The sequence below is a fragment of the Ixodes scapularis genome, unplaced genomic scaffold (genome assembly GCF_016920785.2).
Source record: "Ixodes scapularis isolate PalLabHiFi unplaced genomic scaffold, ASM1692078v2 PGA_scaffold2__306_contigs__length_199485367, whole genome shotgun sequence".
Classification (NCBI taxonomy): Eukaryota; Metazoa; Arthropoda; class Arachnida; order Ixodida; family Ixodidae; genus Ixodes; species Ixodes scapularis.
In genome coordinates this window covers 146,922,089-146,948,862 of record NW_024609857.1, presented here as the reverse complement: position 1 = coordinate 146,948,862, position 26,774 = coordinate 146,922,089, and the positions used below count along the sequence as shown (strand labels likewise).

The 26,774-nt window shown below is 45.0% G+C and overlaps 1 protein-coding gene across 7 annotated transcripts in view; it reads right to left on the bottom strand.

The window, feature by feature from the left end:
• Nucleotides 1-887: 887 nt before the first annotated feature.
• Nucleotides 888-26,774, bottom strand: part of LOC8038847 — a 506,694-nt gene continuing 480,807 nt past the window's right edge. For all 7 annotated transcript variants that reach the window (XM_040221860.3, XM_040505070.2, XM_029994759.4 and 4 more), the window contains 6 exons: nucleotides 21,377-21,561; nucleotides 15,676-15,778; nucleotides 13,063-13,224; nucleotides 10,188-10,378; nucleotides 8,575-8,783; nucleotides 888-2,056 (listed from right to left, as the gene is read on the bottom strand). In XM_040221860.3, coding sequence (XP_040077794.2) covers nucleotides 1,917-2,056; nucleotides 8,575-8,783; nucleotides 10,188-10,378; nucleotides 13,063-13,224; nucleotides 15,676-15,778; nucleotides 21,377-21,561 — 990 coding nt within the window. In that variant the 3' untranslated portion in view covers nucleotides 888-1,916. The remainder of the gene's footprint in view (nucleotides 2,057-8,574; nucleotides 8,784-10,187; nucleotides 10,379-13,062; nucleotides 13,225-15,675; nucleotides 15,779-21,376; nucleotides 21,562-26,774) is intronic.

Genomic DNA, 26,774 nt, shown 5'->3' with positions numbered 1-26,774 from the left:
GCGAGCAGCTCTGGCTTGCGGTTTGGCCCTTTGGCGGCATGGCAGCGCGAAGTGGCTCCCGTTTGAACTGATCTTTACCCAGTGTTTGTGGCCAATGAAGTGTCATGCCGAATTAGTGTGTAATTACGCAGTAAATGCAATGCGAGCCGCCCTGGCTGCCCGCTTCATACAGCCTATCCAGAACATGCGTTAGTGGCACCCTCTCAAGCCGTCGACACGGAGTGCGGCAGCCGTGAGGGCCTCGCTGAGCTCACTACCCCTCCTCTAGTTCATGGCCACTCAAGCGACCAAAGACGTCATGAAGGAAATTTTTTTGCTTGTCTTTGTAATATTAATTTGCCCATAACTTTTAAAATAAAGCACAATTCGAGAAAAGTTTCATCAAGTTACTACGTTCAGTGCGCTCAGGTTCGGTGCAAATTAAAAACCAGTAAAAAAGTCCTTGCAGGGCCCCCTTAAGGTAATCAGTTGGGTGATTTGATACATTAGACATGATTAAAGTTGTCTGTCCTTGTTTTTTTGTGCACAACTTTAATCATATTTAAGCTGATGTATGTAGGTAGGTATCTTTAGAGAAAAGTAGTCCTTAAACCCCCCCAACCATCTGCACATTACTTGTACAAAAAGCCATACAGTGGAGAATGGTTTTTCGAAACCCAAGAATGTGAGCGATGCTGTTCAAAGTTGGCTTCACCATAATTATAGTTTATAAAGTACTATTTTCTGTGGTCTGCAGTGTTTCCCATATGCAAGATTAACAAAACATAAGAAATATTTTGAGTAAAGGATGCCCTTGCAGTTCTTAGTACTGTATTTCAACAGGCTAGATCTGCAAATAAAATTGTGTTTTTAGAGGTATTTGCAATGAAAGCGCACACACAACAAACTTTTTAAAAATTACAAGGTAATTTTTATTAAAATAAGGTCATCTTGAGAAAAAGAAACATTAGACACAGTGCAGTAACATGTCCCGAAATGTTTGAGGAAAGCTTCAAGAGACACTGCAGCTTTGTTCGTGCCACACGTGAATTAGAAACAAGTGTGAGCAATAACACTTTTTAGAATATCTGGTCATTTTATACACTCTGTTATGTACAGTGCCAAAATAAATTTACAACAGTGCTTGTCAGAACAAAGCATCACAAGAAGCACAGTTCACTCATCGCAAGGCTGACGTCCAAAAAAAATTAATGTCCATACACAGCACAATGTATCGAGTGGTGAAGGCATATGTGAAGAAAAGAAGCAATTTTGTCCACGTGAAGCATTTATAAAAATAAATTATCGAACGATGAGAAACAGTTCATGCTGCTTTTAAGCACTTCCCTCAAATCAACAAAAAACACATGTATATGTATTAGAAAGGTAATTTGCCTTAGCAGCATGCGTTACCCACACAAGCACAGTGTGCCGGTACAACAACATATCGGCGTCTTAAGCGGTGACGTGATAAGCAACTCGATTGCAATGGAATGAACAGCCAACAACAACCGTAGTGCAACAGAGTGCAACAGGCTGGAAAGAGTATGTACAGATTTAACAGCGAGGAAACCATGATTTCTTCAAGCGGTTAGAAAACACTCCTTGACGCCAACTTAAATGCAGTCCATTTTTGATATGCCTTAGAGGGTTGATGTAGCACTTGCTTAGATGTACACCTTGCATCCTTGAGCACAGTTTCATTCACTATGTACACATGTGGCTTTGGCTTCGACGTATCAGGCACCAGACGACCACCCTGCCTCCCTGGTACTAAAACGTTTGGTGGCGCCACTGGAAGCTTGGTACCTCAACCCTTCGTCTAGACCACTCCCAGCGCCGAGGACCCAGTGATTGCTGGCAGTCTTTTCCTTCTGGCAGTAGTAGCTCCCCTCTAGGGATCAGTGGGGACTTCTGTAGACGAGATTGCACCCCTCTCAGCGCTTGGACTGCAGGGTGGGTCGGAGGAGCAAGGATCCGTCGATCCAAAGGTTAGGCCTCTCCAACATGGAGCGCCACAAAGTCAGCTCTTCTCCTTGCGAGTCCATCCAGTCCACGTCACGTCCATAGAGTTTTCCTGGAAAAGTGTTTTTGCGCAGTTGTTGACTCTGTTTTAAATACACAAAACTAGGCTCAGTGGCCGATCAAAAGCTCGATTACACAATTGCACCTGTTTGTATAATACTACTGAAGATATGACAAAAACAGCTTGCTGGTAACCTATGCCCACACTGCTAGCCAGAAAGAAAAGGAATGAGAGGAACCACAGAGCACTGATTGAGTCAGCTGGCTTAACATTACATGTCGTTATTCTGCCATTTCTTGTTTCTACTGGAAGTTGGGACTTAAAGGGGCACTCTGGCAATTTCTTCATGATCCCCGATTCGCTTGAAATTTTGCTAAACTCGCCAACCAACATTGCTAAAATACCGTATTTGCACGAATATAACGCGAGTTTTTTTTCGAAATTACGTGCTCCAAAACGCACCTCGCGTTATATTCGGAATCGAGTTCAGCCACGAGGCGCGCGAGTCTGGAGAAAGCCATCCCTCCGGCTCAATGCAAAATATCCGGTGTGAAAAGAAGTGGGGGTATGGAAGGGAATTTATTCGCTATTGGGCCATGTGAAGGGGCGAATAGAAAACATAAGAAAGCATTTTTATCGCTTTTACAACGCACGGACGCCGCAGAAACTAAGCACGCGCGCGCGCCATGCGGGCACTGGCTAATTCGAGCCAAGCCAAGCCGGGCCAAGTTAAGCCAACACAAGCCAAGCCAAGACCACCAACCGCGTTTACGCAATCGTGCAACACGAGGTATTTGTTTATGCAGAGGGACCAGAACAACAAGTGTGATCAATACGGTGTATCGGATTCAGCAGTCTTTTTTCTGCCTGTGCATTGTTTAGTTTCTGCTCCAGAGTGACCTGGTGTTTAGTGTTGGTGCTTCTAATTCGTGCCTTGTTTCGATTGTGGGCTGCCGAGGAGCTCGCACGGAAGAAAAGGGAGCTACCAGACAAGCAGGTGCCGTGCTGCTGCTTATCTGCGTAGCTGCCAAGTGGATTGTAAACGGAAGGACCTGAGCTAGCTGAGCAGTGAGGATGAGTGCAGTCAAAACAGGAACTGATATTTCTTCTATTTCCATTGACTTTTTACATCTGCTATGCCCCCGAGTGCGAGAAATTGACGCGGCCTCGGTTCGCGTTATAATAGTAATAACATAATTTTTTTCTTCTTGAGGGCATCAAAACCTGCCCTCACGTTATATTCGTGCAAATACGGTAGTATCCCGAATATTAGGTCAAAATAATTTTTTTTCACGAGGTTATTGAATTTACAGTTTTGGTCTTCACCGTATTTTCAAACTGAAAGTCTCTACTGGCAGCAACGAAAAAGTGACGTCAGTGGAAGGCAGGGGTTCACTTTTTGGACTGTAGAATTTGTTTTCAACTGATTCGAAGCAGTTTCATGATGTCAAATGAATGCTTTGGAAGCTCGCTCCAGTCCCCGCACTAAAGCACGGAACTAATGATTAGCATATTATATTTTTTAGACTGCTTGCTTGACTGGCAAGCCTGCCCGCCACTGACGTCACCGCACTGAAAAATGCGGGTATATTTGAATGTTGGTTTTTGCATCATTTTCATTTGCCAATTTCACAATAACTATAAGGAATTTCGCGATACTAAATAGCATACCGGAAAGGGTAAAAGCCGGGAATTCAGAAAATATAGTTAGTTGAAGTAGCTCAGAAAATCGCCGGAGTACCCCTTTAAAGGAGTCATGAAACGCTTTTATAACTTTTCCCTGTTTAGCTTTCCTCTTCAACTCATAAATCACGCATTCCACCAAACAGTTCAAGAAGACGGAAAGGGGGACTCCCCCCTTTCTTGGACTTTCGTTTGTGCACCTGGATACTGCCATTCTCCCCCTAGAAGATTAGCCCGTCGCTCAGAATTCAGACAAAAGTTGCTTTCCCCACCCCGTTCACCCCAGAGCTGACGGTGCTGTGGACGGTACGAAATAGTCCGCTGTTTTTTAAAATTTTCGTACCGAAAGTCAGGCTTTCGACTTTCTACCTTTTTTTTCTTTTGGCCCACTGAACGATGTGCTATTAGTAAATTCCTAATATAAATTGATTTATTCGAGCCCAAAATTCATTCCATGGGCCCTGTAAAGGGTTTGATTTGTCTGGAACTAGTGGTGTGCTTGCCACAAATACACAGACTGTGTTTTCAAATTCTTTTTCCCTTAACTTCACAACTCTGGTCAAATTCTGTGCAACTAGAGGGTGCCCAGAACCCTTGACATCAACAGGATGCAAGACTTCTCAGTTAACCTTTCTGTGAATTAAAATAAAACTGCAAGAAACAAAGGCCACCATTTGAGTCTCTCTTGTGGATTAGTTTTCTGGGCTCAAGACACACCAAATTTGTTTGAGGATTCTAAAAATTGTTCAAAATATCAAAAATTAAGGGAACTTCTTCAATTACTCTTACAACAGTCGGAGAATTTAAAACATTTGGAAGCTAATAAATTGTAGTGCACTTACAAATAAACAGAATTCCACAGTTTTAGTCTCAACGATGAATGCTATGTCTTTATGCAGTGTGTCGAACCAAAACAGGAGTAAACTGATACAGTAAACGAGTTAATTTTTGCGAGAACCTAATTTTTGTGAATTTCGCGAATCGCGTACAATTCACGAAAAATAGGTCCCGCAAACATTTTCGGTAAAAGGTAAACACGTTGGAATCTTTATTGAGATTGCCTCCGTGTCACGAAAATTAGAATCCGAGAATTATTCCAAAACTTCAGCCTTGACCTAAATCGCGAAATATTGAGCCCGCGAAAGAAAGTCGTTTACAGTATATCTTTTCTGCCATCGGAAACAATACACGGGCTGAGCAGTCGGAGCTTGGACATCACAATCCAAGGTAACTTATAGTTACGCTTTGTGGTTTACTGTAACTGTAACTAGATGTGTTTTAAAGACATAACTTTGTATTTTATGGATGTGAGTTCGAGTATACGTGTGACTAAAGATTGGCCTTGAGTAAGTTTGACTCCAAACGAGATCGAACGAGTTTAAATTTGGCTACCTGTACGAGCAAGTTTTATTTGGGTCTATGTGTGAATTTCGATTCGAGGTTCAGCAGCTTCCAGTAAAGCTTGATCATGAGGTTGGCTGTGAATTCAAGTACAGTTTGGCTACAAGTGTGGGACTGAGTAAGTTTGAGTCTGAACATGTTTGCCTGAGTTCTATGGGCATGGACATAAATTTCGGTTACAGCTTCAGTTTACAGCAAACCTTGTTTATGAGGCTGGTTGTGAATTCAAGTACAAGTTCAGCTACAAGTTTGATATTGAAAAAAATTAAACCTGAGCGACTTTGACCGAGTTATATTCAAGTTTAGACATAAATTTCGGCTACAGCTTTCAGTAAAGGCCGATTATAAGTAGGGTTCCATGTTTCTGGATAATGTGAGAAACCCAGAGAAACTCCCGCCGGTAATATTTTTGGCAATTCAGATTTATCCAATAAACTCCAAATTCTAATGTACAAAAAAAAAAACACGATAAAAAAACTATAACAACAACAAAAACAACAACAACAACAACAGTATTTTAAGTTTCGCAAGTGCACAGGGTCAATGTTCCCGAGGAAATTCCACCCCAGTTTTCATTCAAATCTGGGACCATTGACAAAAGGGATCTTGGCGCTTATCTCGTCAAGGTTAATTCAGAACAACAGGTCATTGTACTTTTGGGTCACGACAAAGACCACTGTTCCAGTTTCCAGTTTTGGCCACGCTATTTGCGCCGCTTAGAGGAAGGAGGGGTTGTTTCTGTAACATTGAAAGCAATGATCTATTGAGATTTCATAGAAGGGGGAAGAGGGGGTGGGTAGTTGAAGCTTCTATATTACACCTTCCGCTCCACTCCACAAAGCCGCGGGATAGGTTGATGGATAGGATGGGATAAATACGAGCTTCCCAGCGACTACCTCCAGGATTTTAATAATTTTAAGATGTCGACATGTATTGAAGCAACACTTGTTTGCAACCTTTGTAGTGGGACAAATTAGTACCGCAAATAAAAATGGCGCCCCCGCAAAATCCAGCTGAAGAAATAATGATTCATACAAGAGTGTTCTCTTCAATCGAGCATACATTTACAACCGGATATTATTTATTTTTATTTTTAAAAAGATGAGAAACACAGCAAAATTAAACTCAAAATTTTTGAGAATTGGAAATCAAACAAAAATAAACTCTGATAAACTCCACTTTTAAAATAAAACACCCTCAGAATTTGACAAAAGATAAACTCTGAAAACACGGAATTAGTAAGGTTCCGCGCTTTCCGAATTTAAAAATTTTTTTTTTTCATTTGGAGTTTATTTGAGTTTATTTGTGATAGATTCCCGATTCTCAGAAATTCTGAGTTCACAATTTTGCTGTGCGCACAATTTTCTCAAACTCAATATTGCGGCGCTCAGGGCCCAGCAAACAACGCTGGTCATGGAATTCTAAAAGATTCCTTTTCGTTCTTACTGGGGCACGTCACTTTTATAATTTTGCCTTTGTTTCTTGTTCTAGAAAGCGCCTGTTCATTCTTGCCCGCTCATCCTGAGCCTGCGATGATGATCATCAGGCCTCCTTGCCGAACATTCCAGACGCCCACACACTCCAGATAAGGAGCGGCGGGCGACCTTGTCGAGTCACTCTCGCTCTTTGTTACGCTGCCTGCCGAATCCCCACCTTTCTGCTGCTGCCTCCACGCTCTTTCTTATTTTATTTGGCACAGATTCGCCGATTAAACCTTCATGTTCAGCTCACTGTTCGTCTTCTTGTCAGCTTCATTCCTGGCAATATAAAAATAAATATTATCCAGACACAAATGTGCCCTAAATTCGTAAGAACTCCCGTGTCAAATGATATTTCTTCCGTTGAATTGGGCATGCGCACCCCTGTCAGCGGTAATACAGTGATGTCTCGCTCATATGGACACCTCCGTTCCCACCAAAAATCGTCCATAATGCGAGTTGCCCATAATAATGAGACAAAAATGCACATATTTTCCCAGTTTGTCCCCGAAAGTGGTGTCCATATAGCGGGGCATCCATATTAACGGAGTCCATATTAACGAGACTGACTGTACCAACTCACTGTCCCAGAACAAAACTTGCAAACAAATATTGCTTTATAAATGTCCACACTTTGAAATAATAATTGGGGTTCTGGGGATATTTATACAGCGTGTAGTTGGTCTGCCATTAAAGTTGCGACGAGTCACACGCTGTAGATGAGCAATTTAGCCAGTGCAGTACAACCGCTAGCCTGGGGTCTTTAACGTGCACCACGCAGTAGTGATACACGACCGCACGCCGGTACGATGCTCATCCAGATCGAAACGGGCAGGGGTGGGGCTCGAATCCAGGATCCCTGGGTTCTGCAGCGCGAGCTTTCGCTCCACGCGCGTCGAGCTGGGCGTGCGCTTCAGCCCACTCGGCCACCGATCCCCCCCACACTTTGAAATCATTGAAGTCCTCGACATAGTCTCTGGAAAGCTCGTTTTCTTCCCATCTCATTCCACCACTCCACCCTGCGACTGCTTGGGGTAGGGCGGTGAGATCGAACTAGAGCTGCCCCTCCCTCCTGTGATCATAGCCTTCCCTGTTGGAAAAACACAACCCCACCTTCCTCCAAGAACTGCAAACTGAAGAAAACAGCAGTGACTTTTGTCGTGATCCAAAGTTACAATGACCCATTGCCCTGCACAAAACTTCACAAGATAAACAGTAAAACTCCCTTTCGTCAATAGTCCGAGATCTGAGAGGAAGCTGAAGAGGCCCCTCATCAGGACCACTGGCTTTCTGCTCTGACCAAGCTTATTAATAGAGTAGCATGTTTTTTTATATATATTTTTCTTTTTGCCATTGTGACATTCAAATTTGGAGTTTCACAGACACATTTGGATTGCCAAAATTTTTTTGCTGGCAGTGTTTTTTTTTTGTTTTTTTTTTTATCGGATTGATCAGAAAACACGCAATCCTAAATATACGCTGGCTGTGAAATAAAGTATCTGGATACAAGTTTAGGATTGAGTATGTTTGAGTTGAATGAGTCTGACCGAGTTCTATTTGGGTTTGAACATGAATTTTGGTTAGAGCTTCAGCTTCCAGTAAAACTTCATTATTAGACTGGATATGAATTCAAATATATGAGCTTGGCTACAATTCTGGGATGGAGTAAGTTGAGTATGAATGAGTTCTATTCGGGTTTGGACGTGAATTTCAGTTAGAGCTTCAGCTTCCAGTAAAGCATCATTATGAGACTGGCTGTGAATTCAAAGTATAAGTTGGGCCACAAGTTTGGGATTGAGTAAGTGTGAGCCTGTGTTCCGACCGAGTTCATATGAGCTTGACAGAGTTCTGTTCAGTTTTGGGTGTGAATATTGGTTACAGACTCAGTTTCCAGTAAGGCTTGAACATCAGGCTGGCTGTGAACTGAAGCACGAGTTTGGCTGCAAGTCTGGGAGTGAAAAGGGTCCATTTGGTGAGAAAGTGTGAGAGTGGGGGCTAGAGGCTCACCCGTGCCGAGCCCCAAGCGGACGCCCCCGAGGAAGTCGTTGCTGGTGATCTTGTCATAGTCCCAGACGGTCAGCTCGAGGCACCTGTCCTTCAGTTCCTCCAGCGACACGTCCGGGTAGACAAAGGTGTGGTTCCACTTGGGGTTGCAGCTCTTCTTCACCACGGGGGTCTTCTGCTTGCTGCCCTTGGTACGGTCTGGCAGCAGGTAACTGCAATGGGTGTCCAGGGAGCCGACAGAGAAGGGAGCGTTGCTTTCTTTTGTTACGGCAGAGGTGTCATCTGACAAAATTCCCCCCTTTCTTTTCTTCCCCTTTTCTCCACTTTCTACGCCCTTGTACGACCAGAGCAACGGTGATGAGGCGGGCAGAAAATTGGGAAAAATGGTGAGGAAGAAGGCAAGAGTGGAGTTCTTTCTTTCTTGTTGGAGGTCGGTCTCTAATTACAAATTACAATGGACTGCAATAATTATTTTGACAACTGAAATTTCAGTTTTTCAAAACTGAAAGTAATTTTTTGGGGGAATTTTAATATTTAAGGAATGCTTTTTCCCTCACCAAATTTAAGTATAAAATAAAAGCAGAGTATGTGGAAATCACATCCAGCTTTGCATGCAATAGCTGTAGAGTGCATCTTTTTTATGTCTATAGCAAACGGTTTGTCTTTCCTTAAAACTTCCCAAGGGAATACCTGTTCATGAAAAAAACTTAACTGCTCAGAATTGTGGGACTCTCCCTTGAGCAAGCAAAACACAAATATAATTGCAGCCAGCACTTTTTCCTAGGAGCGAATCAATGGACAGGACTATATGTATGACATAAATTAAAACCGTGCTAGTAAAAAATCGGCGAGACACAGTCATATTGAAAGAATTCTACTTGCTATCTCCAATAGTTAAGTCTTCTAATTCTCAGACTATTGCAGCAATCTAGCTGACTTTTCAAGGTTTTTGCTGTCTATTATGTAGTAGCAATAGCAGCAATTACATAATAACAAAATATATTCACAGTTGCATGGTCCTCGAAAGCTTGATGGCAGACATGGTACATTCTAAAAGTAGAGGACATGTCCTTTCCGTAAGCACCAACACATGTAATAAATTTGCTGCATTTCTAGAAATGTTCCCAGCTTTCCAAATTTGTCAATCGTTCCATGCTCACTAAAATACTCTGACCAAATGTTTTTACAGCTGGTCACCCCCTAAAGGAAGCAGTCCAAATTCAGTAAACTGGACAGGCAAGTTCAAATTGAAGTTGAAGGTATTCGCACGAAGGAGAAATTCGTGAATGGATGTGCACGATGCCAGCAGCCGATCCAACCCCTTCGGCTTACCCATTTAGACGAACGAGACGCCAGCGGGAGGGTAACGGTGTTAGCCGGCGAATCTAACGGTTTTTATTGCCACAACTTTCATGAAACGATGACTGATTCGCTGTCAAACCAGAGATCATATGCACCGTGCGAGTATCCCCTCTGCCATTCCATAACAGAGTCAACGCCACAGCGTTGCATCGCAAAGGCCCGACCCTTTCGTTGAGTGACGCGCAATCATTGGACGAGCGTGACGAATTTCTCCTACATGCGAACGCTGCCCACTGAGCGGGAAAGAGCCTGACCTCTTGCAGAACGGGTCAGAGGTGCCGTTGGAGCGCGTTGCCATGAGGTTGCGTGCCTCCTTGACAAGCACGTGGAGGGAACCTCGGATGGGACCCTGCCTGGACGTGCGGTGCGTCACGTCTGGAGGCATGTACTTCAGTGCCAACACCAGGTCCCCCTTGTAGCTCAGGGGGGTCTCCGGGGACTCAAACTGCAACAAGGGGGACACGAGGCGACGTTTGAGCAGATCTGCGCGGTAGAGCCGTTGAAAAGCAGCTATGCTTAGAGTAGCGACAATGACTTGAATGACATATTCTCGACTACCAAGAGTCTTCCAGACATTGCCACAAGACATTTGGCACTGCTATTTTGTTGCTTAGTGCAGAGTGGGTGCAACCGACAACGTCTACAATACAAAAATGGGACTTCCAGAGCATTATATATGGCGTCAGGAAGCTCGGGTGACGTCGTTTTGCTTTGTTGCAAATTGTTTCAATGTTTCTAGAGGTTAAGTTGAGGCTTGGGCGAGTTGGTACAAACTTCGGAATTAAAAACAGAGCGAAAAGACTAGGACCAGACGAAGAAGTGGTGCGATTTTGAATGACGCTTCGGACAGCTGGCAACAATGGCTCTAAGCAACAAGATGGCTGAAGCGTCACATTACTTCGAAGTATAGCTTATATTTAGCAGCTCTAATGCGTGCCGCTTCCGAAGCGCCCAAGTGTCGCACCCTCCTTGTGGACAATGTGAGCTGCGACGCCCAAGCCAATATTCTGGTATGCTTGTGGTCGGCCCAAGCTACGTAGTCTCTAGATTTTGCTAAACCTTCAGACACTGCGACCTAACCTCTACATTCCAGCTCTAGTCTGAATGAAAACTTCTCCAGAATCTGGCAGGTACTGTGCCAACGATTCACGGCGGGCTGTTCACGCTCACACTGTCTGTGACGGAATGTCTGGTCATTGCCAGGTTAGTCGGGATTTGAGCGGATTGCGCCCCTATGTGATTTCGTGGTTCACTGACGCTAGTTGTGCTTGTGGCTCAATGAGGCCAGAGTAGCAAAATCACTGCACCGGTCAAATTGTTCCTGCTATGAACGGGGCCATCGAGCCTAGCTTTTAAGATAATTAATTGTATGAGGAATGTGCAGTAAAACATGCCGGACAAGGACCACAGCAGTGCATATATCTTGTGCAACTCAAGCTGCTTTGGCCAATAAAAATGTGTTTGGTATGAACAGTTTTCTTGCACTTTCTTCAATTCAATGTCTGGATAATTCAACACAATTTCAAGGTATAATCGAGGTTAAGTTACTAAGTTTACTGCAGTATTTTCTAAAACAAATTTTGTATACTAAGTTACAGAAACTTTTGAGAAGGAAATAAGTGTTTAGGAAACTATGCACAGGGCCTACAAAGATATTAACTGTGCAAGTGAGAAAGCTGAAAATGTTGTGCAAGGTAGCACCAGTGTGATGGCTGAATGCAAAAGCTTGGGCCAATATGTTATCATCTAAATCAAAAGTTACAATTAATTTTCAAAAGATCAGAAAGAAGTTAATCTTTTTTCTGATGTAGATGGAACCATTCTACCTGACATTGTGGCTCATAAATCGTGCCACCACACGCAATGCCAGAAGTCATTATCGTCCGCCTTCACAAAACTAGTTTTTCGTGCGCTGCAGTAGCTCGCAGTTTATTAAAGTTTATAGCACAAACATCTGCAGAGCCCTGCGCGAATAACAGTTTGAGTATCTGCATCCGATCCGCATATTTTGTAATACGCATTCGAACCGCATGCGTAGACTTTTTACATTACTGTGTCCGTATCCGCAATCCGCCAAAATCCGTCTAATCTTTATCCGCATCAGCCAGTTAACTGCAGATATCTGCTGATATCCGCAGATAATCCGTGGATATGAGGGGCTCTAAACATCTGCTAGTATATATGGTATAATATAATACAATCTCAGCTGAGCTAAATACAAAAACACTATTTCAAGACATTCATGAGTTATGAGAGCAGCCACATATGGAAATGCAGGACTTTCCTTTTCATATAAAGAAAATGGCATGTAAAAAAAGTGTGCCAAGCAAAGTTCTAAAATAGGTCTTGAAACAAACCAAAGCTATAAACTATCTTATAGTTATCTTCAGAAGAAGGTCTGAAGATAGAAGGTCCACTAAATTTAGCAGGGAAACTGAATTGAAGGAGGAAAAGGAGGAGTAGAGGGTATGGAGGAAGGCGAATAGCATACTTCCCCCCCTCCTCCTTCTCCTCAAGAGCTGTGCTCTAATTTCGCGTTACAGAAATTTGTAAACATCGTTCGTTTTTTTTTTTTTGGTGTCATTCTTTTCTTACAAAAGCCTCACCTATAATAAATTATATGTTAAAAGAAAACGGAAAAAACCTCAGTTTTAGTCTTTGACAAGATGAGAATGGCAGGGCATCTCTTTCCGATCCCCACCTTCCCAGTGGCGTCACAAAAGGGGGGGGCGGCGTGGGACCGCCCCGGGTGCAGCGCTCAAGGGGGTTGTCGCGGTGGGTTGGGGGTGGGGTGGGGGGGGGAGGGGGAGTCACGGCGGGCCACGCGAGAGCGGGGGAGGGGGGGGGGGGGGGGTCGCAGCAGGCTACCGCCCCGGGTGCTGCTGACCCTCGTGACGCTACTGCGCCTTCCTGTACGCTCTTGTTGCCCTCCACCATGCGCTCGTAGCCTTCTACCATGCTTTGGCTCCACTTGGACGCTCGAGGCTCACAAGAGGTGGAAACACTGTCGAAGGTAGGAAGCTGGATGCGGGACAACTGAAGCGCCTCCCTGCCATTCTCAACCTGTGAGTGACTGTAGTGTGCAGCACTTGGGCAGAGTGCCCAGAAACAAAGAGCGCCAGCACCCACCCTCTCTTGTAGAGAGTAGCACTTGACGTCGGTCTTCTCGAGGGTGTCGTAGGTCAGGGGCAGCATCACCTCGCCCAGGAAGTCATTGCGGCCAAACATGTCGCTGTGCCACACCGAGAGCCACAGGGTCCGGGCCTGCAGCTCACTCATGGTCACCCGGAACTGCAGGGCAACACATTTGTAGGTCACGTTAGGCACACCCCACAAATTCATCTCTTAACGACGCATCCTTAACTCGGGAAAAATATTTTGCATGCCCTCCAGGAGAGCAGTCAATTGCGTATGTGACTTGAACACTTTTTGCCAGTTTATTTGTTCTGTGCTAGTAGTATGACAAGTTTGATTTCAAAGAGTATAGACATTAAAGGGCAACTCCGGTCCATACTTTCGATTTTGCGATTATGACAGTTTTTAGTGCAGTCAGGCGCCCCTGAATTGCAAGGTGTAATTTTTTTCTCGTTATTGTGCGTAGTTTTAAAGATATGATGACTCAAAGTTTTGTTTGGGTCGCCGCCAGCAAAACCAAAACTAGCCACTCGAGGCCCCGGCAACACTGGAAATCTGCCGCAATGTGAACGTGATGTCAGGATCGTTCTCGTTCAACGAGTACGCAGGCCGAGCGGCACCTAACTCTGTTGCGCTAGCCGTCTAAAGATAGGAGGTAAGCTGATTTTATTTTAGTTCTGTATACGTGGTAGTTATTCAGCATATGTAGCAAGGGTTAGTGCGTATACCCAAAAGCTAGCGACGGGAAAACCCGTGAACTTGTTCGGTGCCGTACTCGGCGACCGCCGCCGTGCGTGCGCTATGCCGTACTCGTTGCTTGTATACCCAGAAGCTAGCGACTGGAAAACGAGTGAACTCGTTTGGTGCCGTACTCGGCGGTTGTTGCCGTGCATACGGTCTTCCGTACTCGTTGCTAAGGCTAAATTGTCATCGGGGCTCCGTCGATGGAGCGGCGTTGCTCTACGCCGCGCTGCCAGTGACGCACAGTACTGGGGGCCCTCTCGCTTTCCCGCTGCAGGTCAGTCGACACGAAGCTTTGAGGCTCTCCGGCGTGGGCCGCGGCGCCCAAACACATGTGTGCTGGGCTGTACATGTCTGTTTTTTTGTTAGTTTTTCCTCGGGCGCGTAAAAGCCGAAGTCCAAAGTCCACTCGTCGGACAGCGTTCACCCACACCTTTTCGAATTTCCGGTCCGTTGGAAACTTGTGAAAAAGCACCTCCGGGTTGCGCAGCGGGTTGTGTGAGCAGCCCACAGCGCTACAAGTTGTACTCGGCATCTTTCGAGGAACAGCTGGGCAGTCTTGGGCGCACCGAGTTGCTTGCTAAAACGAGTCTTGGAGTCCTCACAAGCAAATAAACAAAAGGCTATACCGAAGCTACACAGGCTACAGATAAAAGCAACGGCTAAACACGCCAATCACAAGCTGAAGAAGCGGTACTAGCGCCTCAAAAAAGCGGACTCTACGCAACACCCGGGCCGGAGAAAAAAAAAAAAGAGAACAATACGGACGTCACGGCCCAATGTTGCTTTAGCGATCGGCAAACCGCTGGCCGCCCGCTAAGGAGCAGCGGCTCGCGGCGGGTGGCATTTTTATTATCAGCATTAGTTGAGGATGCGGCGTCCCACGGACGTAATATTTTGGCTGGGGTGGTATTTTGTGTTACTACAGCGATACCAGTAATTTATATGACTTTAAAGTTTTGGCCGGAGTTGCCCTTTAAAAAGAAAGACCTTTTTATTTTTTACTTTTCTAAAACTAATCTGCATAAGGCCCTTTACTCTCAGCTCGCCTCACACGAGCTCACCTCTAGCTTGCACAGACACGTTGATGGACAGAGCTTTTTTGGGAGCAATGTGTCGCATTATTATATCACTTAAAACTATGATTTCTCAAATAGATACATCCTTTGCATTACATGTTTGTAGGTGCATGTGTTATGAGTCTTCGACTGTGCTCTAACCTAAGTAAAATAAAACAAACTATATATGATGAGTAGGTGAGTAAAGACACTGTGCAGAATATGTTTATAGCATTTTCCTTTCTTCCTAATTCTCTCAATAATAGGGAGACCAATAACAAAATATTTTTATGTTTTGCTTTACTTAAGCCTATATCGGCGCAGGTTTTGCGCAATTCTTAGCAAAAATGGCATTTTGGCGCAAGATGTAGCAAACTTTATTCATGGCGCAACGCTTCCATCACTGCAGAAAAGCGGAGGAAGCGAGGAGGTCAGTTGTGATGTTTGCTTGGTGGTATTCAAACAGAAATCGGACTGCCGGACTTGAACCGCTAATGACATTGCACAAACTGGGGCATTAAAATGTTAACATCCCAGGTAAAAGGGCCACACACTCTTTTACCATAAAATGAAGAGCCATAAGACACCAGATAAGGCTAAAAATTATAAATAGTGTGTGAAAAACAACCAATACATTTCTACATCCAGTGATACGTTACTGAATCTGAACATTGTGTTGTACTCTAAAGAGGCACTACATTGAACTTTCATTACGAGGAAGCAATAGAACTTCTAGCATGAGATTTATAGTTTCCAAAGAAAAGAGCTTTGGAGACCAAATAGCAAGACTGACTATAAGGTTTCTCACCTTCAGCACCTCTTCAAACACAGGGTTGAGGGTGTGCTTCTTCACTTTGGTTTTGCGCTTGCCACTTTTGGTCTTGTCCGGTAACAGGTACACCTTCACGTACCTGAAGATACAAAAGAGGAACACTTAGCGATAACGGCGACACGCATATAATGGGGGGATTGCACTCAAGTTGTCTATGAAGTGCTCCACTGCTCAATCTGCAGAAGCTGGCCAACCTCACAGAAGGTCTTTTCAACCTCAAAGAAGGCCTGACAGTCTTTATTGCAGATGGAATGCAAAAACCAAATTTACCAAACATTTAAAAAAAACAAAAACAGAAAACTTAAGACAAATGAATAAATATAAGATCATCGCACAACCTACAAAATTGCCCACCTCCTGGTGAAAATTAAACCATTTCCCACTCTTATTTCCTCCAAACCCTCCATGCACTCTTTTCTCCCTTCCCAAAGGGTCAGGCCTCTAAGCTACTCCCTGCCAAAAGGAGGAACGCAACTTTCTTTCTTGCAAACAAAGGAAAAAGCGAGGGTAGCTTTCCTCCTTCTTGGCTGTGTGTCTAACTGTAATAAAGAACTTGAATAAACAAAAAAAAAAAAAAAAAAGACAATGAGGAGACAAGATGTTGCCTGTTGCAAGTTAAGAATAGCGGAACAAGCCCCATGCACAAACCCCTCCACTCTTTTCACTTTAGTAGAGCAAACACTGGAAAGGAGATTAGTGGAAAGCAGGAAACGATCAATCACAAAGATCTTTGTGGGAGGGGCTTGTACTGCCATCCTGAACCTGCCACAGACTATAGATGCTGGAACTGGAAAAGCGTGGAATTCAAAAAGATGATATGCAGAGCCCCAAGGCCAACATAAAGCGAGACAAGAGAAAACGGGCCCTGCTTTCTGTGGGGTTAGCTACAAAACCTGCTGAATTTGGATGAGAAAGAAGCGAGAGTGAGAAGAAATAGTTTTCAATACGGTGTTTCTCTATAAGAAGGTCAACTCTGTTATTGAGTCTCCCTTGCTACCAAGCTCCTTCCACATTCCCCAACAACAAAATAGAGCTGCAACTTTTTTTTTTTTTTTTTCCCAACTTTGAATTGGGCTCTCCATTGACACACATGTAGCTTATGTATGGCAGGTTAGATAACCCCCTGACAAGAACTTCTTCACTAATAATTCTGAGGATTTAAGAGGAGTGTACTACAAATGATTACTCGTCATTTTTTTTGTCTTTTGTCGCATATATCTGCTTCCCTCTTAAAGGACACATGCAAAGAAAAAAAAATTTTTTTTTAGACAGCTTAGATGGAAAAAGGATGTCATAAAACGATTTTACAACGAAGAAACAAAATTTTTAGAGCTATATTTACGGCGCTATACGAATTTGTAGTTGGCGCTCGCGGGAGCCGCTGCTGGTCACGTGGTAGGCCCGCGCGCCGCCGCGCTGCGTCGCCGCCGCACGCTGAGCGTTGTGCGAACGCCGCTTCAACGCGTTTCTCCACGCCGCCGTCGCCGCCGCCGCACAAGTTCGTCTGCTTCGGGGCGCCGCCGCCGTCGTCTGACCGGCGCACAGGTCTATCACGTCTGCTTGCGCTTTTTCAGGAGTTTCCTTTGGGCTCTAAAAGTTACTTATTCGTCTTGGTTTTTTGTTATACTTCAAACAAAGATGAATAAGTTACCTTTAGAGGCCATAGGAAGCTTCCGAAAGAGCACAAGCACCACGTGATAAATAAAGACCAGTCACGTGATAAATACAGACCACTTTTCCGCGGTGCCCGCGGGCGCCAACTACAAATTCGTTTTGCGCCGTAAATATAGCTCTAAAATTTTTTTTTCTTCGTTGTAAAATCGTTTTATGGCGTCCTTTTTCCATCTAAGCCGTTTAAAAAAAATGTTTTTTTCCTTTGCATGTGTCCTTTAAGGCCTGCCAGCTGTCTGGGGACACAATAAACATGAATTGATTGATAGATAAAATGTCATAAGTTGGACTTTAAGAGGTGATGTATTAAACAAAATGAAACATGCCTTAAAAAATTTTTTTAAGTACTTTGTTACAAAGTTTACAACATATTTCATTGAAAAAATAACTTGTAGAGCCCTTCCACTTTACATGAAGATGGAGGACCTGTGAAGCTATTATTTTTACGTCTAGGACGATGTGTAGAGACGGACGTCTAGGACGACCTCAAGGACAACTTCAACCTCAAGGATGACCTCGACGATGACGCCTAGAGGATGACGTCTAGGACGACCTCAAGGACGACGCCTAGAGGACGATATTAGGATGACTTAAAGGACGACTTCTAAGATGACCTCGAAGACTACGCCTCGAAAAACCTCTCGGACGACTCTTAGGACGAAGTCTAGGACGACCTTAATGACGACTTTTAGGACAACCTCTCGGATGACCTCGAGGACAACGCCTAGAGGACGACGCCTATGATAACCTCTCGGGCGACCTCAAGGGTGACTCCTAGGACAACCTCGAGGACGATGCCTACAGACGATAACAAGGGGTCAGGACCTCACTATCTAATTATGCCAAGGAAGGTTGACTTACGCTGGTTGCCCCCTCTTTTTATTTTTATTTATTCATACTTGCCACGACCAATGGTGAGTTTTCTGTCAACATCTGCGGACGCATGTTTCCCAAATCCTAGAGCATAACAGCTTCGCTGTAAAATTTTATTAATGCAATATTTATGCCGTGAGACGCACTACGAGTACCAAGAGATTTCGTCGGATCGCACACTGGCTCAAAAGTGCCCCTTTCAAGGTCAACCTCACAGTGACGTCGAAGTCACGTTGTAAAAATTCCATTGGCTGGATTCAGCACGGAGGAGAGGTACGCCCATTCCTGTTTGCTTGTGTACAACCTCTCCTCTGCGCCTGTGCGTGCTGCAAAAAGACGCTACAAAGAAGCTTGAAAAGGAAGATTGGCTCGCATGCTCCAATCCACAGCTAAGTGTCTTGTGGCACAAAGTTTCTATTCGGGAAAAATGTATTTCGTAATGTGTGTGGCCTTTCAGGTAGCTTAAAAAAAATGCCTCTTGAGCATGCAGTGTGCCTTTGTAACGCACTAGGCCGAAGAACCAGGAACGACAAAGCGGAACAGGTACACAGGGCACGACGTAACTTTCAGCTGGATAATTTAGTAAAGAAAAACAAATACATAAAACGAACGCTTGCTTAGGGAACAGAATTCAGGTAAGCAAATACAAGGGCACCTGACTCCTGCCCTCTGTAGATAATTAAGTTCTTTGCCTGACAATGGCAGCCACCGTGCACTGATGCAGGCTTCACTGCCATGCGATTACATTATCGTAACATACTCAGCAAGTGCCCGCTCAAAATCGGGAGATAATCGTGGAAAACTGTGGGATGGGTGCCTGCTACATCCAAAAGCGAAATTGGAGAAGGAGCACACAATAGGGTGAGCTTTTGCTTGGTCCGACCACTGAACTCAGAACGGCCGTCGTTTGCGTAGATAGACGACCGTGCTAGCGCGTGAAAACAGAACCTCGGCATCCTTTTTCGCCGATGAAAAAGCCCCCTATGACGCTCAACGCAGTTCTCGTGCCATTGGCACTCGGCACAAAATCTGACAGAACCGTCCATAAGCCTAACCACTTTCACAATTTCACCGTCTGAAAACTGAGCACAAAATGTTCGTCGACATAAATATATCCGGCGGACGAAACATGTCCAAGGGCTGGGCAACTCCTTGACCCCAACTTTGTGGGCCATGTGGCATTGCTTCCACAACTTCCCACTTGCAGCCATAACTGGCGCATGTGTGCTGCCACGCTTGGTTTGGCTTGGCGGCTTAAATAACTTGGCGGCTGCTAGGGGAAAAGAAATAAAATGAATACTGACGATCGTTTTAGTTTCGTTATGCGAGACGGTTCGTTGAGAAAAAGTAAAAAGTGATTAGCTACGCACCATCTAGTCTTTGTCACTAAAGTCGCTTCACTCGTGCTATGCATTGGCTACTAAGGTGCTGCTTGCTGGCCGCAGATGTAACAGCTGCCACAGCCGACTGGGTGCTTGATGTGTCTTTTGCAGATTTTCTTAACTTGCTTAAAATAGGGGGTGGGCACTTGGTATGTTTTTTGATGATATTTGAAATGTCTCAAAAAAGTAGGCGGTGAACGCTTATTGTGACGTGGGCACAAGCTCTGTATTTTACGGTAAATGGACTTCCGTGTATTTCTCATACTCTTCATGTTTAAAACTGCCCTTTACATTGCTGTTTTTTGTTTTTTTTAATTTTGGCTCACATTCGTGGCAATTACGGTGCTCTGCTAGGTGGCCAGACAAAGACTGCCTGACTGTCAAAACGTGTTCATTGTTTCCGTCATTAGCACACCTCCTCCTCTGCCCGACGCATGCCCACCGACGCGGAAAGGAGGGATTTCATACATGACACTCCCAGCACACTCGCAGAACTTATTGCAGTGCTGCCTTACAAACACTTCTTCTGACATGGCCGGTTCATTCGTCAGCTTTGTTGGTCAGTCCTCGTCTAGTAATCAAGCAGTTCACCGTGACCATTGTAAATACAACCCAAAATTTAAAGGAAATAAAAACAATGAGAAACACAATGGGCCAATTCTTAGCAAGAAAAAGTATACAGCACGAGAAATATGCAGCCTATTTAATAAAATTGTACAGCAGCGATGCCTGCATCGGAGCACCTTCGCCGTCATTGTCGGACAAAGAGTTCCTGTCTACCTCTTCCTCCGTCTTGTCCGCGTTTTTTCGGTATAGTACGCTAAGGACGAACAACTAACCGCCTTAACTACAGTTGCCGACACGACGGGCACAACAGGGAGATCTTTCGGTAGTCCGGCCTCCAGTGCCAGCTCCCCATCGTCAATTGGGAAGGATGTTCAACCGTTGTGACCCCTACCGGCTAAGTAGGAAACTAAACCCACGGGGGCCACGACACAAATTATTCGTTCGTGTTTTGGACGCAGTCGAATGCCGCGTCAGCATTCGGCTGGAGCTCTAGTTCGATTGGTGGAGGGGGAACACAAGGCAAGGTTGGCTGCGGCGTTTGTGTCTTATCCGTGCGCTCGATTGAGGAAGGTGAAGTAAAGAATCCAGTCCACGAGTCTCGGGTAAACACCGGGCTCCGTGGAAAAGAAGTCAGACAAAGCGCTCTCTGCGGTTGGATCCCCTCGCCAATAGCACTTGGGCGTCTCATCAGCCCCTGGAGCGTGCACACACAGTCAAAGCTCTGCTTAGGGCAAAGAGTGCGTGCTGCAGGCATCTGAAAGAGGTGCCCGTTGCTTTCATCCCATCAGTAACCCCTGGCAAGGAGATCAAACCATAGGGGGTGGTTTGTCCAGATAATTTTTTACAGAGCTCGGTGTTTAACGAACACGAGGCCTGCAGATTGGACCCTTTACGCCATTTTCCTTCATCGATTATGGGACACGCATTGTACACGAGAGCTACGTCAACGGTCAGCTGAAACCCGCGTCGAATGGGCACTGACCGATTGAACGCCAGCATCAGCCGAGCGCCGAGTCAGCGTTCGGCTACGTCGGCCAAGCGCCACGTCGGAAACACAAATAAGTACTTAGCATTGTCGTCCCAACGGGTTCTGTACGTAGCCACGAGGGATGTTACGGTCGAACCTCCTTCCTGATAGCTGTTGCGAGCGTCCCTTTGGCGGAGGCAATCGACGTCAAACTCACGGGTCGGAACGATTTCGCTTGGTGTCGACGGGGGCCAGGTTGCGGCACTCTTTGACGTGCACCTCTAGCAGGCCGGACTTGTAGTTGTACACGATGGCGAAGAGGGCCTCTCCCGTGACGGCCACCGTGCCGTAGCGGCCACCTCCAGCGGCACTGTAGACGCTTGTCATGCTCTCGCTCCGTACCTGTTGGGCAGTCGGGCAACAGAGGAGTGCACGCCGGTCACATAAGAGGGCGGAGTTCTATAGTCAATGACAAGAGTTTGGGGAAAGCTCCTCCCACTTCGGCAGAGTGAACGCTGGAGAGGAGGCAACCTCCTTTCCAGCGTTTGCGCTGCTCAAGTGGAAAAAGGTGGGCGTAGCTTCCCCTCCTAAAGGGGGACTGCAACAAAATTCTAGCAGCTATTTTATCATCTATATGTCAACCATGTTCTGGCCACACCACAGATCACCAAGTTTTTGCTTGAAAGGCACCAAAACAATATTTAAAACGAATAAGCCGGTTACCAGGTTGAACCTGGTGGACGTTCCCAAGGCTACTTCGAATGTCATTACGTCCCACAACTCCCATAAAAGCAGTGCTGTTCCATGAAAGTACAGCACCGAGCTCCAAACGCTCGTAGGCCGTCAAACTTGGCCGAACCGGATTTCCATTCTCTTCTACGCCAATTCAAGTCCTGCAGGAAGCGGGAAGAAGGGTGTTCAAAGCAGAGGCAAATCACTTTTTCGCCTCCTCTTGAGGTGGTTTCCAGCCGTCGGGCACATCGATTGGCCAGGTTGCAAGCTTGGACGCCACCAAGTGGCGAAGCTCACAACCCTGCCAGCTGGCCATAGCCTTGCCCGTGAAGATAAACATGATGCCATGTCGGGAGATCCGATGCCACGGAGACGCCGGATCCCCCGACAGGCATTGCGCTCTCCAACAGCCACTCTTCGAGCGCTCGCTGGAATTGCCCACTTAGACCAAATAAATATAGCAATTCGTTCAAAACACAAATGTGCAGTTGTAATTGGCTGATTTTGTGGGTTGCGTTTAACTTATTGCTGAACGTGAGAGGCACATTTAAATTTAAATTTCAGTATCCTTTTAACCTGTGACCAACTAAAGCGCAGGAGTCCTAAAAGGTTTTAATCTCAAGGAACCGCCATCTTGGTTGACCGAAAGCCGAGGAATCCCTGCTGGTCTCGGCATCAACTTTACAAAATGGCGCAGAAGCCTGCAGACCTTGTACATCACTAGTGTTCCGCGTTTTCGGATAAACCCGAAAAACACTGACAAACACTCGTTGGTAAAATATCCGTCAATTCGGATTTATTAGAAAAACTCAGAATCTCGAGCCCGCAATGGCAAAAATAAAAGCAAAAAGGACGGTATTTTACACATAAATTTTGAGAGAGCACAAATTTGCTGGCTCCAAGGAGAGTTTTCCTTTGAAGTTTCTGACTATTCACAAAAGGGAGCTTCCCGTTTATCTCGTCAAGGTTCGTTCAGAACGACAACATGTTTGTATGGGTCACGCAAAAAGTCACTGTTCCCGTTACCAGTTTGCACCATACTATATATTGGCTTCTTGGAAGAAGGATGGGAATTTTTTAGAGTGGAGCTGTTAAGGGCTAGTGTCCCCAAGATCATGTCCCCCACAAAGAAATGAAGACACCAAACGCTGAACACCTACCGTCATCCATGAGCGACGGCGGCAAGCCACATATCTGGTTGCTGCCGTCGCTCATAGATGGCGGTAGCCTTTCCACTCTAACTTGCCGACTTGAGGCCGGCCATTACTTTCCATTGTACAGCTCCGCTGGTCTTCCTTCTTCACCAAAATAAAAAGGCTGAAAGTTTTTTTTGTTTTTTTTATGACAGTGAAAGCTATGAACTTGTAAATTTCCTAGGAGGGGACAGCATAGCTGAAGCTTCTTTGCTTAGGTGCTTAGTTAGTCAGTCCAGGTGTTTAGTTAGTTCCCAGGTGTAACTCCTGGTGTTTAGTTATTTCAAGTATTGACATTATTTGAAGGGACACTGATTTTCAGGATTTGTTGCGGGATGTTAGTATCGCCAATTGGCAAGGGTGCCAATGCCAAATGCAGCTGCAGACATATCAGTCGATCAGGTAAGTTCTTTTAAATTTTAGGTATGCTTGTGTCCGGATATTAGTTATATTTACATTTTCTTCTGAAAAATTCAAAACAATAAAATTAAACTAAAAACTAAAATAAAATTAAACTAAAAACAAAAATAAAATTAAACTAAAAAAAAAAAAAAAATAAACTAAAAAAAAAGAAAAATCTAAAAAAGAAAACTTCGGTAAAGTTTAAATTTTTGTCGACAAATAAACTCAGAAAAACTCCCCCCCAATTACAGGAAAAATGAACTAAAAAACACGGCATCCTAACCATAAGACACATAGCAGGGATTGTTTGAGGCACAGTAATGCATCAATGGATGGCTCACACATGCCAAAATAGTGCACAAACTGGAAGAACAATTTACTACTGGAAGAACAATTTACTTCAGGATTTTCAGGGAAATTTGGAAGCTCAGGGAGACCTCTAGGTTCCCAGGAACCCCGTTTGGAAAGCGAAGCTCTAGTGAACAACTAAGCCGAGATCATTAGGAAGTTCTCCGGAGCGTCGAAAACATCTCACTTCCTGTCCAAGCGTGCCTTGTGATTAGGGTTCCTCGTTTTCGGTGTTCCACGACAAATCCCAAAGGAGTAAGTGCCTGGAGCCGGTTTGTCGAAATTGGGGAAGAACCGAAAAACCTGGACAGAGACGTCCTGCCATAAGAGAAACCCAGGCTCCACAGGAAGAGATCTTTATCTACTGCTTTACTCTGTGTGGACCCGGAACACAGCCCCACTGAACTGTCCAGGAGGCTGCTCCTTTATCTTGTTTCCTCCTCTTATCTTTGCCGGGACGTTTTACAAGTATTCGGGTCACACGCCCATTCCCCGGAGTTTGCGGAATCTCCCAGCCCGCCCGCAGCATCCCCTGCTCTTCAACGCAGGCTGCCCTGAACGGCAATATGTTGTCAGACACCAAAAATACAGAAAGAAGCCGAATCTGTAAGAAAAATCAGCCCTTAAGAAAAAAAATTAAAAAAGAAACTCCGACAACATGGAACCCTATTTACGATGCAAACATATAGAGCTAGCGCCGAAATAAAGCCAGTTAGTATAGGCTAAAACGATACAGATAACCTTAAAACTAAAATAAGTTTTAAAAAATATCATAAAAAAAAATAATAACGTCCGTTCGTTTTATACTTCCCCATCAGCCCATTGCAAGGTCAAGATAGAAAAGATAAAATGAAAACTGCTTTGACCGAGTATGCATTGGTGGATGATGTGCAAGATCCCTTCAAAACATGTGAACATCAAAAAGGAAGCCAAAACTGGGAAATGATGTCAACAAAGTGCATTTGACCGACTTGACATAACAAGGCTGACCAGTTCACCGGAGGCTAGATTCCCAAAATAATCTTATGACAAGAAAGGTGCTTATTAAAAAACCCTAAGAACAAATCCATATACACAAAGTGAAGTTATTGCACGTTTTGCGTTAGTTACGATGCAATCCTACAACAGCTACAGATGTGTCTTACGCATTTTTTACAATCAAATCCACATGGCCAACAACCTCAACTGCTGACGTCATTGCAACGACCACCGGGCATTTATTTGCCTATGTGATCTCGACGCATGTCCAGACCCCAAGCAGCAAGGGAAAAGTAATAAGTACTTGTAGCTGAACGCCGTGGAAACAAATGCTGGAACCACAGACAGATTGAGGAAGCTACGACGGCAATGATCCCACCGACCAAACGAATGCCAAGGGCTAGCAAGAAACACGTGGCCTAGAAAGTCATCCCTTTGCAACGTTGTTCCAACGTCCCTGGCCATGATTGTCTGGTTTGCTGAATGGAATATGCCCGCACGACCTTTGTTGACCCTTTCCGAATAAATAGTTTGAACCCCGACCTCAATTTTTCAGGTAAGAAGACCAGTATCTTCGTCCCATCGTCCCCTTCTTTTCAGAGGAAGTGGTGGCAGACAATCTTGTCGAAAAGAAACATTCTCATTGAATCTTTTTCCTTGTTATATACAGCTCAAACAAATACCGTATGGATTGCATTATGCAACGTGTGTACATACACTTCTTTTACTTTGCCCCTTTTATTCCGACATGACGGTACACCAACACACCTCAAGTAAGAGCGGTATTTCGGAGCTACGCAATGCTGGTCCAACCTTCCACTGCCGAGCATCACGCTAGCATCGAGTTGTGTTGGAAAAGATTGCTCCCGAGGCGGTTCCCAAGATGCAGTTCAACAGTGCAGTGCCAGCGCGGTTCTGCTCCTAATATAAATAGGTATTTACGCAACTCCTGCTGACACTCGCAGTTCCAACCTATCTCTCTGGACGTCGGCTCCCTCCTGCATCTCCAAAACCACAATAAACGTGGCAGCGATTCGTCTCCATGCACGCTGCTTTGCAAAACCGTGTAGCAGTGCGGGCAGTCTCCTTTAGCAACAATGATAGTTGTGTTGACTCAGTAGAGATTGAGTCCGTAGCAGTCGACTTAAGTGGTTATCCCGTCCTCGGCAGAGCTGGGTATTCGGGCCCGTTTAAATCCAGGTTTCGTAGAGTTGACTTTACACCGCACGGACGCAATCCCCAAACAACCGTTGCCGGAAAGGCAGCCTACCATCATGTCGAGCTCTCCGATTGGCTGCTCGAGTTGCCAAAGGCGCTGTCGCCATAGCAACAGCACGCTCTTGCTGCGATGGGGAGCCTGTGGGAAGCCGGAAGTTCTCGTTTTCCCATAGGAGAACGTCCCTTTCCTCCTCTCACTCAAGAAAGCATTCGTGAATACCAATTTCTCCACTACTTAGAATGTGCGTGACTTACAAACTTCTTGGCTAAATTGTCATAACCTAAGACGTTCTTCGTCAATCTGGCCTCTGATGTCTCTCTCCCCATAGACGATGCAAAGTGAGAGGCTGGGACAGCTTTCGTGATAATTCCTCCAACAATGCTACGCAGACATCTCAGTGTGGACTAGATTTTATTGCAAGGTACTGGTTTTATGCAGACAATCAACAATTTCATTTCAATGCTGTCCAAGCTCCGATGTCTCTACTCTCACAAAGTGACACAAGCATCCCATCTCCCTGTAATGGTACACCAGTATAACTTCCTAAATGTGTAGCATTAGTTATCTTCCACCTGTGTTCCTTAGCAGAGCACGCACATCAACACAGTTTGTAAGTAGTCTCAATAGTTTTGAGGCATTCTCCTTTTCTTTTCTTAGTGTCAACTTTCGTATTTCCTCAGTCTCGGGTTTCTTCAAAATGTTCAATGGAGGTTTGCACACTATATTACCCAGGAAGTTGAGTA